Raw genomic sequence first — 13,353 nt, forward strand, 5'->3', positions numbered from 1 at the left:
CAGTTTCAGGTTAAGTACAGACCTCCGGAACGAATTAAGTACTTAACCTGAGGTACCACTGTACTATTTCCAGTTGCTGGGGGTGAACAGGGGGAGTGGGCTACTGCCCTCCTGTTATGATAGTCCTGTACCAATGGAAATTTGATCAGCCACTCCAAGAAGGATGCTACTACACTGCAGGGTTCTTCTTGTCTTCTGAAAACTGAGGGTGGGATTTGAAGCAGGTATAAACAAATACGTACCTGGATTCAGTTCAAGACAATGTGGCTAATTCTAGTCATCACTAAACAACTCAGCTGGCTCAAAGTATCCTCTGCCTTTCACAACAATCTGACACAATTAGAACAAGGAGGGGCAAAGTTCAGTAAAATGATTTAATCAGCTCTCAGTAATAATCTTAGAGTCACTGTATTGTATTCAGTGCCTACCAGTGTGTCCCTGGCACCTTTCAACAGCCCTGAGCTATGTCTAGCTTTGCCAGCTGAGCAGTCACCTGAGCAGTACCTTGAGGCTTTCATTGCACTTTGATTAGTGGCCTGGAAGAAGAGAAAAAGTATATTGCTCCTTCCAACTCAGTAAGAAAAGGCAAAAACAGAGGCATTGGCTCAGAATTATTTTTTCGCAACCAGGAGCAGCTACTTCCAGGTTTGCGGAGTTCGAAACCCGAAGCATCTGTAGCCAGAAGCATTCGTATCCAGAGGTATCACTCTGCTTTCTACTTCAGCCTTACTTGCTTGCACATGAAGTGATTTCTTTGCTGTCACTGAGCCACCCTCCTTTTGTCTGTGTGGATTAGTTTTACTGGTTGAAACCTCCATTGCCACCACGTGTGCTGCACTATGAAGTCAACATTTTAACCACAGCTCATTCCCATCCTTCCCAGTCTTGCTGGGACGAATCTAGTGTCCAGTCTTTTCTTTTCTTTAGATGAGGAATCCTTAGGTGGAGAATGTATTGAGGGGGTTTCTTGTAGGTGGCTTCCGGACTTTGCCGTTGCCTTTTTTGGTTCTCAGCTCCTTCATTGGGTGCCGTCAGAATTTAAATTTTAAATTAACTGTATAGAGGAAGAAATCTGAAAAGTGCCTGTTGACAACTAATGTGATTGAGGAGAAATAATTCAGACAATTACAACAGTGAGCTTTGAATTTCATCATTTTCTCTATGTCTTTATGCCAAAAGGGAAAAAAGCCCTCCTCTTCCCAGAACTCACTGAACATTTGTCCCCAAGTGTTGTCTGCAGAACAAACACGTAGCCTATAGATCCCTCCAAGTAAGCCTCTATGTGCATCAGTTCTCTTTCTAGAATGATGAAGGCGCTCCTGAGGACATGCCTCCTCTTGGCCCTGCTTTCTCCAGGTAAGTAGGAACCAGTAGGATGGAGAACTTTTTATCACATTTAGAGGACAGAGGAATCTGGAGAGCTGAATTTAAGAGAGCTAGTGTGTTGTAGTCATTAGATGGTCAAGCAAGGATCCAGGAGACCAGGGTTCAAATCCCCACTCAGCCATGAAGCTCACTGGGGGATCCTGGACAAATCACTATACTTTAGGTTAACCTATCTCACAGGGTTCTTGTGAGGATAAAATGGGGAGTAGAGAACCATGTACACAGCCTTGAGCTGCTTGGAGGCAAGTGCAGAAAACAAATAAATAAATAAAAATTAGAAATCAAGAGCAACTAAAATGGATAGAAATTTTAAAGGATATTTGAAATAAGCTAGTAGCTGAAGGTAGAATCATAGAATAGAATCATAGAGTTGGAATAGACCACAAGGGCCATCGAGTCCAACCCCCTGCCAAGCAGGAAACACCATCAGAGCAATCCTGACATATGGTTGACAAGCCTCTGCTTAAAGACCTCCAAAGAAGGAGACTCCGCCACACTCCTTGGCAACAAATTCCACTGTCGAACAGCTCTTACTGTCAGGAAGTTCTTCCTAATGTTTAGGTGGAATCTTCTTTCTTGTAGTTTGGATCCATTGCTCCGTGTCCGCTTCTCTGGAGCAGCAGAAAACAACCTCTCTCCCTCCTTTTATATATTTGAACATGGATATCATATCACCCCTTAACCTCCTCTTCTCCAGGCTAAACATGCCCAGCTCCCTTAGCTGTTCCTCATAAGGCATCGTTTCCAGACCTTTGACCATTTTGGTTGCCCTCCTCTGGACACGTTCCACTTTGTCAGTGTCCTTCTTGAACTGTGGTGCCCAGAACTGGACACAGTACTCCAGGTGAGGTCTGACCAGAGCAGAATACAGTGGCACCTTGATCTAGATGTTATACTCCTATTGATAGCATCTAGATCAAGGGAAGTAATTATGTTCAGTAGCCACTGGTAGCCTAATTCTGCATCATTTGTCTAAACCTTTTTGTGAAGTTTTTGTGAAGCCATTCAAGTTGGTAGCTTTGTCAGTCTTAAGAGAGAGGGATCAAAATGTTTGTATTTCCACTTTGTCCATGTCATGCAGAACAGTATGTCCTTCCAGGAAGTCTCCTCTTTCTCCCCTCTTAACTGTCCTAACTCTCCACCATAAAAACATTGTCAACATTTATCATAGATGAGTTTCCCCAGCATAGCTAGTAGAACCCTTAAAGTCCAACTCTCTTAACCTGCATCTAACCATGTTCATTTAACTCTGCTTAAAACTGGTTGAAATGCAAAATCTCCTCAAGAGATCTAGTAAGTGATGGTACAGAGTATTCCTGCAGAGGGTTCCCAGTTTCCCCAGTGCTTTTTTTCATGCCTAAATGATGGGATCAGACCAATTTAGATTGAAAAGCGGACTTCCAGGTGAGGACGATAGGAGCTGCATACTGTCATAATTTGCCTTCCTGCTCTTCATCATCTGGCCATTGGTCCTTTAGCTAAGCTCACCTCTAAGATTGTAATCAAACAGTAGAAGAAAAAAGGTATTGAAGTGATAGAATGGATGGGAGGAGAAATGGGCCAGGGGAAAGGGAGGGTTTACCTTGAAACCACTTGAAAATAATTAAACCAGTGTTCTGACCAATGGATTTTACTCATTTTATTTTATTGAAAGATCTTATTAACTTGAACCCCATTTCACTTAAAATATTTAATTCACTCTCACCTCCTTCTCTGTGCCAAATTAAGCAAACTACAAAACCAAATAATAATAATGTTAATGATAATGATAATAACAATCCATGAACTAATCTTTTGCTCCTGTCCTCAGCATTACCTCTGAACTGCAGATCGGGGTTAAACAGGACTGGACTGACATACCATGACTATTTAACAACAAATTGTAACTTTACTCAAGATTTCTGTGTTGCCAGTGTTCTGCGTACAAATATAAGTAAGATTTATTTGGTTTTTTGTCTTTTGTTGTTGGAATTACTAAATTAGTGGTAAGGAAGCTGTGGCACTTCAGCTGTAGATGAATTAGAATTCCCACCTGCCTCATCTATCCTGGCCACCAGTCAAAGATGATGGGAGATGTAGTCCAGCAGCATCTGGAGGATCACAGTTTCCCAATCCTGCCTTGAGACAGTCTTTAAACCTCTGCCAAGTATCTTGGGTTGGGCAACAGGAGTTCAGGGAAGTATTTTCCCACCCTGTAAACTGTTATGATCGACTAGCAGAGAGAATGCAGTGTATGGCACATGTATTGTCAGAAGTATAGAAGAAGCCATGATTCTTCATGCTGCAGATTGGACCTGAAATGAAGTTCTACATTCATTCCAAATTTAATGCCTTTTACTCTGGTCTATAGGGACGTGGGTGGCGCTGTGGGTAAAACCTCAGTGCCTAGGACTTGCTGATCATATGGTCGGCGGTTCGAATCCCCGCGGCGGGGTGCGCTCCCGTCGTTCGGTCCCAGCGCCTGCCAACCTAGCAGTTCGAAAGCACCTCCGGGTGCAAGTAGATAAATAGGAACCGCTTACCAGCGGGAAGGTAAACGGCGTTCCGTGTGCTGCGCTGGCTCGCCAGATGCAGCTTGTCACGCTGGCCACATGACCCGGAAGTGTCTGCGGACAGCGCTGGCTCCCGGCCTATAGAGTGAGATGAGCGCACAACCCTAGAGTCTGGCAAGACTGGCCCGTATGGGCAGGGGTACCTTTACCTTTTTAATGATCGTAATAAAGCTTTGAAAGCTCCAGTTATATTTTACAAACTACAGTTGCAATCGAAATTATTCACACCCCATTGCAAATTGAGTTGATTATCAAAATTTACAGACTTCTAGCTGTTTGCATTGAGCAAATCAAACAAAAGCCATTGAAATAGCTCTGCACAATGGCTGCTTCAAGTGGTTCCCCCAAATTCAGCTGAAAATGCAACTGATACTGCCAAGAATAACAACATTATTTATTTCAGTCAAAATACCTACAAAATCATTTTCAAAAACAAGATAAAAGAGAAATACAGGGAAGATTAAAAGGCGGTCACTTTATTTTATCCAGAGTATGTCGGTTTCTATTTCTTATTACTTTTAAGAGGAACCTAGCCAAGGCCAGGGTAGTATCATCTGACTTATATTCAGTGGCGTAGCGTGGGGGGTGCCAGGGGTGCCAGCCGCACCGGGCGCAACATCTGGGGGGGGGCGAGTCCAGAGGGAAGGGACAAGCAATCGAGGCTTGCTTGGGGTGGGGGGTCGTCGTCTCTGTTTGGCCGGCCCCCCTCGAGGAAGCGGGAACCTCTCCAAGGCGCAGCGCGCCGTCGGTGGAGGGAAAAGAGCCACGCAGCAGCAGCAGCAAAGCCGGGAGGAGTAGGAGGTGGAGGCGCCGCCTGCCGCAGGATCCGATCCGAGCCTGCTAATCGCTTGCTGGGAATTAAGCGCCTCAAAGAGGCAAAGGAAGAGGTGGAGCCTCTGGCCCGGCCGGGAGGAAGCTGGAGAGAGCAGCGCGCCTGGGCGCGGCGAGGTTGGGTAGGTGCGCCCTGGCTGGCTACCCGCCTCCCAGGCTCAGTGCCTCCATGACCCCTCCAGCGGCGATGGGAGAGATGGGGGGGGGGGTCTGGAGCAGCCCCGGCTGGCCTGCTCCTGCTTCTCCCCCGCCTCCTTCCCGTTGTCGGCACCCTGATCTCATCCAGATCAGGGACGAAACATGCCCATCCTTCACTACTCCTTGTCGGGTCACTGCTTCATTTCTCCAGGCAGAGAGAGAGGAGAGGAGAGGTGCCGGGGATTGCCAAGCGCGAGTGACGCAAAGGGCCTGCCCACGCGCAGGCTGAGCTCCGCGTGGCAGGGGCGGAGGGAGGTGCTCTGCATATGCTTAGGAGGCGCCCGCTCTTTCCGAAGAAGGACCCGGCTACTGGATCAAGGCCACAAGGTCCCATCTAGAGTGGCCAAGCAGACGCGTCAATGAGAAGCACTCAAAGCAGGACCGGGGCACAAGAGCGCTCTCCCTTCCTGCTGTTTCCAGGGGGTGGAAGCGTCGCTGCCTCGAGGGCTTCCGAGATACCCTGGGGTGAAGTCCCGCTTCACCTTCTTGGGAGTCCCTCTCTTATGCTTTGGGGGGGGGGTAGCAAGGGGATCCAGCTTCTGCAGGGTAGGTGGGTTAAGCACTAAGACTCGCTAGGCAATTTGGCTTCTCTTGACTAGGGCAACAGCTAAATTTATCTCTGCCAATATAACGACTACCACATATCTCTTTACTTCTGCTCTCTGCTGCATAGGGGACTTGCTTTCCCAAACAACTCTGGCTTTTATTTTTAAATGGGGGAACAGACACAATTTGCTTTTTGTCCCAACAGCCCTGGGTGCAATATGCAATCTGTTTTGCACCCAGTAAGGTTTAACTAATATATGGAACCAGGGGTGCCAACTTGGATAAAACATGAAGGTGGGGACAGGTAAGCCCTGCATAATCGATCACATGATGCAACACACACACACACACTATTTGAATGACAATGCCCATTAACTTTGTGGGGGCCCTCAAATATTTTATGGGGGGAAGGGACCTCAGCCCCTAGGAGTTGGCTCCTATGTATGGGACAATTCTATCCTCAAGTTATACTGGCAGGATATGATTGCTGCTGAGTCCCATATGTCAGAATAACTCCAAGTTATGACACTGTAAGGAAGCTATGTTGATGTTACAGTGCCTAGCTTTACATTTCCCAAAATAGTAATTGCTTTGGCCAAAGGCTGTAAGGTACAAAATGACCAATGAAGGGAACTGACACAATGGTTAGAGTGCTAGACTATGACCTGGGAGACTATGGTTTAAATCCCCACTCAGCCATGAAGCTCACTGGGTGACCTTGGGCCAGTTATCATCTTAGCCTAACCTACCTCACAGGGTTGTTGTGAGGATGAAATGGGGAGGAGGAGAACCATGTACACCACGTTGATATGCTTGGAATATAAAGGTGACATATAAATGTAATAAACAAACATAAATAAATCTGTGGCATCAAAGGCAATGTCCTCAGAGAGCAGCTGTTGCATGTAGTGTTGTAGTGTGGGGGGTGCAGGGGGGGCCGGACGCACCGGGTGCAACATCTGGGGGTTAGGGTTAGGGGGCGCAAATCCACGGGTTAGGGGGCGCAAATTACTTGCCTTGCCCCGGATGGTGACAACCCACGCTACGCCACTGCTTATATTGGCTTCTCTAGTCTCACTATTATTCAACCCATCGTTGGCAAGCATCTTTTAAATGCCTGCAGAAAAATTGTGTATTCCACCAGGCTCATACAAGCCATTCAGAATACATCTTTCCATTGGTTAATTGATATCTGTTTCTTTACTTTTAATAGCTTTTATTGAATGCTTTAAGTATTATGGCTGGAAGACATTTTGATATTTTTTCTTTCTATGATATAGTGACTTAAATTGTACATATTTTAATTCATAAAGCCCATCACTTTATATTGCCGAATTTAATAATACTTTGCATGTTATTTGTTTGAAAAGGTTCTCATTCAGACAATACAGAAAATTGGAACCATTACAATGAATGTGCCTTAGGAGCAATAAACCTCCATATCTAGATATTTCTTTCAAATTCTTTTTCATAGTGAAATTCCAAGAGCAACTTTTGAGTCAATGCTCGTCATCCAGATTCTGTTCCTCAGGCCATTACAGCTTCACTGCAGGGGATGGTAAATTCTTTCAGATGAAGAAGCACTGCTGCAAGACTGAACTGTGTAACAATGCAATTCTCAGCCGTACGTTTCTGCATCAATTTAGAATCATTAACATGTTAGGGTTTTGCACTGAATTTGGCCATGGCCTGGATCCTTCGTCAATCAGCAGTACTTAGAGAATCTGTGCCTCATTCAAATGGGGTGAGACAGCCCCAGGTGGCCACAGGCTGGGTTGAGCAGCTCAGGACTATTAGGGGCTCTCAAGGGATGGAGAGTCAGGCAGGATGGGGAGGCAGTCATGAGGAGAAACTGTGAAAAAGAGGGACCTGCTTCGTAGCTAGGGACACGGGTGGTGCTGTGGCTGAAATGACAGAGCCTAGGGCTTGCTGATCAGATGGTTGGCGGTTCGAATCCCCGCAACAGGGTGAGCTCCCATTGCTCGGTCCCTGCTCCGGCCATCCTAGGAGTTTGAAAGCACGAAATGCAAATAGATAAATATTTACCGCTCTGGCGGGAAGGTAAACGGCGTTTCCGTGCACTCCTCTGGTTTGCCAGAAGTGGCTTAGTCATGCTGGCCACATGACCTGGAAGCTGTACGCCGGCTCCCTCGGCCAATAAAGTGAGATGAGCACCGCAACCCCAGAGTCAACCGCGACTGGACTTAAAAGTTAGGGTGCCCTTTACCTTTTATTTGGTAGCTACGTCTGCCCCTCAAAGCAGCACCATGCAGGATCAGATCATCCTTCTGATAGGTGGGGGATCTGATCCTGCACAGTGCCAGTGCCCCTTGTCCCCGCCACGTTTTTACTGTATGTTAAGATATGGTTACACATCGCCCCTATAGCCAAGTGATGTGAGATTCCATGGGTACCAGGCATGCTGTAACCCAGGTTCTGTGTTTCCTGTGGCACCATAATGCACTGTGGTGTCTTTATGATACATGGTTATGCATAAATATATACAACCTGAGGCCTACGATGAAGACATCCATCAGAAGATGTCCTGTCCCTCTCATAGGGACAGCAGTGTCCTTGCCTTGGCAGTTTCTCTTTTCCTGGGAATGGTCACATTCCTCTTATTCTAATAAAACATAATCCTGGTTTTCTTACTACACAGGGAGCAGCCTCCATTCCTTTGATGTGCTGCTGTGGTAATCTGTTCTTTTCATGACCCACTTCCACAAAATGGTTACCTCAGAAGTAGATTGCTTCTGACAAAAGTCATGTTGATTTCCTGGTATTTAGAAGTGTCTAAAGAAGTATCAGGGATGTGGGTGGCGCTGTGGGTAAAACCTCAGCGCCTAGGACTTGCCGATCGCATGGTCGGCGGTTCGAATCCCCGCAGCGGGGTGCGCTCCCGTTGCTCAGTCCCAGTGCCTGCCAACCTGGCAGTTCGAAAGCACCCCCGGGTGCAAGTAGATAAATAGGGACCGCTTACTAGTGGGAAGGTAAACGGTGTTTCCGTGTGTGCTGCGCTGGCTTGCCAGAGCAGCTTTGTCACACTGGCCACGTGACCCGGAAGTGTCTGCGGACAGCGCTGGCTCCCGGCCTCTAGAGTGAGATGAGCGCACAACCCTAGAGTCTGTCAAGACTGGCCCGTACGGGCAGGGGTACCTTTACCTTTTAAAGAAGTGTCAGTTATGTCAATTTAGGAACTTTACCTATGTTAATTAACCCAGTGGATAATTTGGGGGGGGGGGGGAATCGAAGCCAAGAATACAATCTTCAAGATGCCTTTATAACATTCCCTATGCAGAATTAGCCGTGAAAGATCTATTTCAAGCAATATAATTGGATACCTAAGCGCATGAACAGCTCATAAACAGGTTATGGTCCCTTAAAGATAACGTTCAATTAGATGCTCCAAATATGGGCCTTACAACCCACCTATCTTATCCAGACCCTTGAACTGCTTCTGGTCAGTCTTTTAATTGACAAGATAAGCACTGTCTAAGCTGGCAGTTATTTCTATTATTATTATTATTTATTTAATTTATATACTGCCCTGTACCTGGAGGTCTCAGGGAATTCACAGAAAGTGACAGTTAGTTCATTGCTGAAGCGCAGAAGACAGACAGAATCTCTGTACAAGGATAGGGGACTAAGAGCATACGTTTTCATACAGGCTACACCATAATCAATGGCAGGAAAACCTTCTGAGAGATTGAGAAGGGAAGAAAGTTCACACTCCCCCACCCCCCTTTATGTAAAGGTCATTCATCTCAGAGACCAATGGTGACTTTCTCCCATGCTCAGTCCTGAACCCAGATTGTGTCTAGATTATATTTTATCCAAGAGTACTTGCAGCTGCCCCACCAAAACTGGAAGGCCCTAGAGTGGATTCCATTAATACAACACAGAGATATAAAAACAGACAAATATATTAACATGCTCTCTATACTTTTGATTTTGGCAGTTCCTGATCGCAACATGCTGGCTGAAAATGGTTTGCAGTGCCCATCCTGCTTCTCCAAAGGGGAGGAAATGTGTAAAAGTGAGAAGACTATCAACTGCCTTGAGAATGAGACCCAGTGTATTCAATTTAAAGTAGATCTTCTTACCGGTAACATTGCTACTCAGACAAGGGGGAAAAGCCTAGTAATTCTTGGTCATGCAGACTCTCTCTTTGTCTTCTTCTCTCCCTTCCTTCCTTTCCCTTGCATGTTGCTGGAACAATGGGAGGGATCATATCTCTCACTGGCCCCACTCTGCACCCTTCCTTAGTGTTTGGCCTGCCTGCACTGTGTCCTTTCACTCTCATAATGCCACTTGCTTGTCCAGAAGGAGGATTCAGAGTGAGATATGTATATAAAATACCCTTCTATACAAAAGTAAAAAAGTGTGAGTGCGCTTATAGCCCCGGGGGAAGATGGCTCAACCGCAAGCACACGAGTCTTTCAATGTGCCCTTTGAGAGGCTAAATGGCAGCAACTGGGAGGACTGGTCGCGCTGAATGTATTACTTGCTGGGGGGAAAGCAGCTCTGTGAGTAAGTGTAAGTATGAAGAGAAGTGTGAGTAAGCGTACTCACAAAAAGTGCATTGATTGCTTCACCCCAGTTGCATCCAAATCTCTCCACCATTGGGATGCAGTCCAGGACAAAATGTTTCTGTCTTGCTCAAAAAACATATTTATTATGTAAAAGGAATGTAATACATTTCCTTTAATTCTGTGACAATGAGCAGTATCTGTCTAATGCATAACAATAGTGCAAATATTTACAGTTGTGCAACAGAAATTCCGCTCTCTGTATTTTCTCCGTAGCCTCCTAAAATCTTCTCTACAGAATTGGAAAAAAAACCTCAGAATTCATTTAGGGGATACACAGAAGGAGGAAGGGAGGGAGGATATGGTCCATTCTACAACCATACATTATTTTGCTGATGTCATGATTTAGCTACATCCGTAAAGATGAAGTGCTTTATATGCATTATAACAATTTCACACCAGATGGCGCTGTGGAGTCCCATCTTTCTTCAACAGGATTTCCTAGTATGAAGTTTGCAACGCAATTGACTACAGTGGTACCTCTGGTTACGAACTTAATTCATTCCGGAGGTCCGTTCTTAATTTGAAACCGTTCTTAACCTGAGATATCATTCTAGCTAATGGGGCCCCCTGCTGCCACCACACTATTTCTGTTCTTGTTGTTGTTGTTTAGTCGTTTAGTCGTGTCCGACTCTTCGTGACCCCATGGACCAGAGCACACCAGGCACCTCTGTCCTCCACTACCTCCCGCAGTTTGGTCAAACTCATGCTGGTAACCTCGAAAACACTATCCAACCATCTCGTCCTCTGTCACCCCCTTCTCCTTGTGCCCTCCATCTTTCCCAGCATCAGTGTCTTCTCCAGAGAGTCTTCTCTTCTCATGAGGTGGCCAAAGTACTGGAGCCTCAGCTTCACGACCTGTCCTTCCAGTGAGCACTCAGGCCTTATTTCCTTAAGAATGGATGCGTTTGATCTTCTTGCAGTCCATGGGACTCTCAAGAGTCTTCTCCAGCGCCATAATTCAAAAGCATCAATTCTTCAGCGATCAGCCTTCTTTATGGTCCAGCTCTCACTTCCATACATCACTACTGGGAAAACCATGGCTTTAACTATACGGAATCCGTAAAGGATATTTACGGATATTTACGAACAGAATATTTCTGTTCTTAAATAAAGAATATTTACGGATATTTACGAACAGAATATTTCTGTTCTTATCCTGAGGTAAAGTTGTTTACCCGAGGTACTACCTACGGCTTAGCGGAGATTGTAACCTGAAGTGTTTGTAAGCCGAGGTACCACTGTACCCTAACCTGAGATCCAGACATAGATGAATACCTCCCTATCAGAATATTTTTCAGGAATAATGCTACATTGAGAGGGAATTTGGGATGAATGTGGGAGGGGCATATGGGTGGTTTGCCTCAGGAGGCCATTTGAGCTGCCTTTGCCCTACATTCTTCCTTCTCATTCTTTTCCTGCCATTTACAGCCTTGGCTTTGCTAGTTTCTCTTTTTAGGGTTGAGTAAGAATTCTGAGGTGAGTACCTCATTAGCTCTTGGGATCCCTGCTTTTCACCTGCTTTATGTTTGATGTGTTTAACATGAAAATAGCTATGGAAAATAAAAGGAGGATTCTCTGGATACTTAGATTACAGTAGGGCAATGAGGGAGCCTCAGTTGGCCCCCAACCATCCTGAGAGACAATGAAGTGCATCTCCTGACTTATGACAGGTTCACTCAAGGTTCAGACACCAAGGAGGGATTGTTTGTTTTCAGATCTTGCTGTGTGGCCGTAGCATGTGACTTTTAATATGCCCAGGAGATGGGGGGGGGGTAGAATTCCTCCCATTTTATTGCAACTCACCTGCCCAGAAGAATTTGATTTCGTTAATCTTATTAATTAGGCCTGTTTTCAAATCCTCTGATTTCATTATATCTTATAAATATGACTTGTTTATTAATATTCTTTGTGTGTGTCTTGAGAGTCCTTTGGGTATGATAGTAATTTTAAAACATATCTGAGTTAATTTTTTTACCTGAACTTCTAATGTTGACAATTTTGTATAATCATGTTCTGGTGAAATTATGATATTTCTCAGATTTCTTAAATATACTCATTTTAAAAGTAACTTATTAAAATTCTCATTCACCATCACAGGCACCATCTCCTAGTCCCTGAGTAAAGGACTAATGTCAACATTTCTCCCCCCCTCCCCCCCAGCTTCATTTAAGGGCCCCAAGTTCACTTTCCAAGGTTGTGGAACAACAGATTTTTGTGCCATCGGGAAAAATGGAAGAGCTGCAGTTGGAGGTGGGAGCTTTGTCCTTTTTGTTACCCAAGAAAGATGTTACAATGCTCCACGAATCTCACACCAGCCGGAACATGAAGAGTGAATGGGACAGTGTAGACCTCCTCCTTGTCTATTCCAAAATCTATGGCAATGAGGGGGAATTGGAGGCCTAGTGGTGAAATTCAGGACTCAGGATCAGTGTTTCTTTTTTGCTTTTGTTGGAAGTAAAGGGAAGCAAGGGGCAGAGAAAAATAGGTCAGAATATGGGAATTCTGGATTCTAACTACAAAGAATCCTGTCGTGTCTCATTAAAAAAAGTTTTTGTGCTTGCTTCGGCAGCACATACACTAAAGAAGAAAAAATAGTTAAGTTTTCAGTATGATGATTACAATGCAAAATAAATGGTTATGGAAAATCAAATGCTGGTTCTCAGATCTGTCTCTTTTGGATACAAATGCAATTATTATTTATTGGTTTAGCCACAGCGATTACAAAAGATGCAATACATAAAACAGAATTAAAACAAAATAAAATACATTTCACAGCTAAAATCATTAACAGAGTCAGATGATTCATTAGATAAGAGGTTTTTCCTTTGAAAGATTTAAATTAGGGCATATTTTAAGGCAGAGTTCAGTGGAGCTCAGCTCTGGCACCTCTCAGGTTAGTGTCATTGCCATTCTAAGAGAACAAGGAACAAGCTCATGGTGAACTCTGGCACCTGCAAATCTAGAAAAATAGCACTGATCCCTACAAATTTTTCTCCTTAGAATCATAACTATAAAGGCAAAACAGATCAATTTTTCATAGGGGTAAGGGGATTTGTCCCTTAATAAATAGTATGTCATATAACCAATCCATCTCTCAATTGGGAGATTTAAATATTTGAACAAAGCTTCTCTTAAGTCCTCATAGATGGAACAAACCAGTAAGTAGTTGAGTGAATATTCAGGCCTCTCCCACTCCCAGAATATTAGGATGGTAACTCTCTTGCCAACAATTCTTCCCTTCAGGTGCA

At 44.7% G+C, this 13,353-nt stretch overlaps 1 protein-coding gene across 1 annotated transcript; it reads left to right on the forward strand.

Moving 5' to 3' along the window:
* Positions 1–1,307: 1,307 nt before the first annotated feature.
* LOC144328549 (phospholipase A2 inhibitor and Ly6/PLAUR domain-containing protein-like) lies at positions 1,308–12,438 on the forward strand. The gene is made up of 5 exons (XM_077932509.1): positions 1,308–1,356; positions 3,197–3,319; positions 6,988–7,137; positions 9,472–9,618; positions 12,266–12,438. Exons 1-5 carry the CDS (start codon positions 1,308–1,310, stop codon positions 12,436–12,438), a joined length of 642 nt encoding a protein of 213 aa, XP_077788635.1.
* The last annotated feature ends 915 nt before the right edge of the window (positions 12,439–13,353 follow it).

This window comes from Podarcis muralis, chromosome 7 (genome assembly GCF_964188315.1).
Source record: "Podarcis muralis chromosome 7, rPodMur119.hap1.1, whole genome shotgun sequence".
In the NCBI taxonomy this organism is placed as follows: Eukaryota; Metazoa; Chordata; class Lepidosauria; order Squamata; family Lacertidae; genus Podarcis; species Podarcis muralis.

Bases quoted from the DNA above. Each gene is read 5' to 3' on its own strand.
- LOC144328549 (XM_077932509.1), top strand. From the start codon at position 1,308: ATGAAGGCGCTCCTGAGGACATGCCTCCTCTTGGCCCTGCTTTCTCCA. The intron at 1,357-3,196 runs GTAAGTAGGAAC...TCCTGTCCTCAG, and splicing joins CTTGGCCCTGCTTTCTCCAG to CATTACCTCTGAACTGCAGA. The intron at 9,619-12,265 runs GTAACATTGCTA...CCTCCCCCCCAG, and splicing joins TAAAGTAGATCTTCTTACCG to CTTCATTTAAGGGCCCCAAG.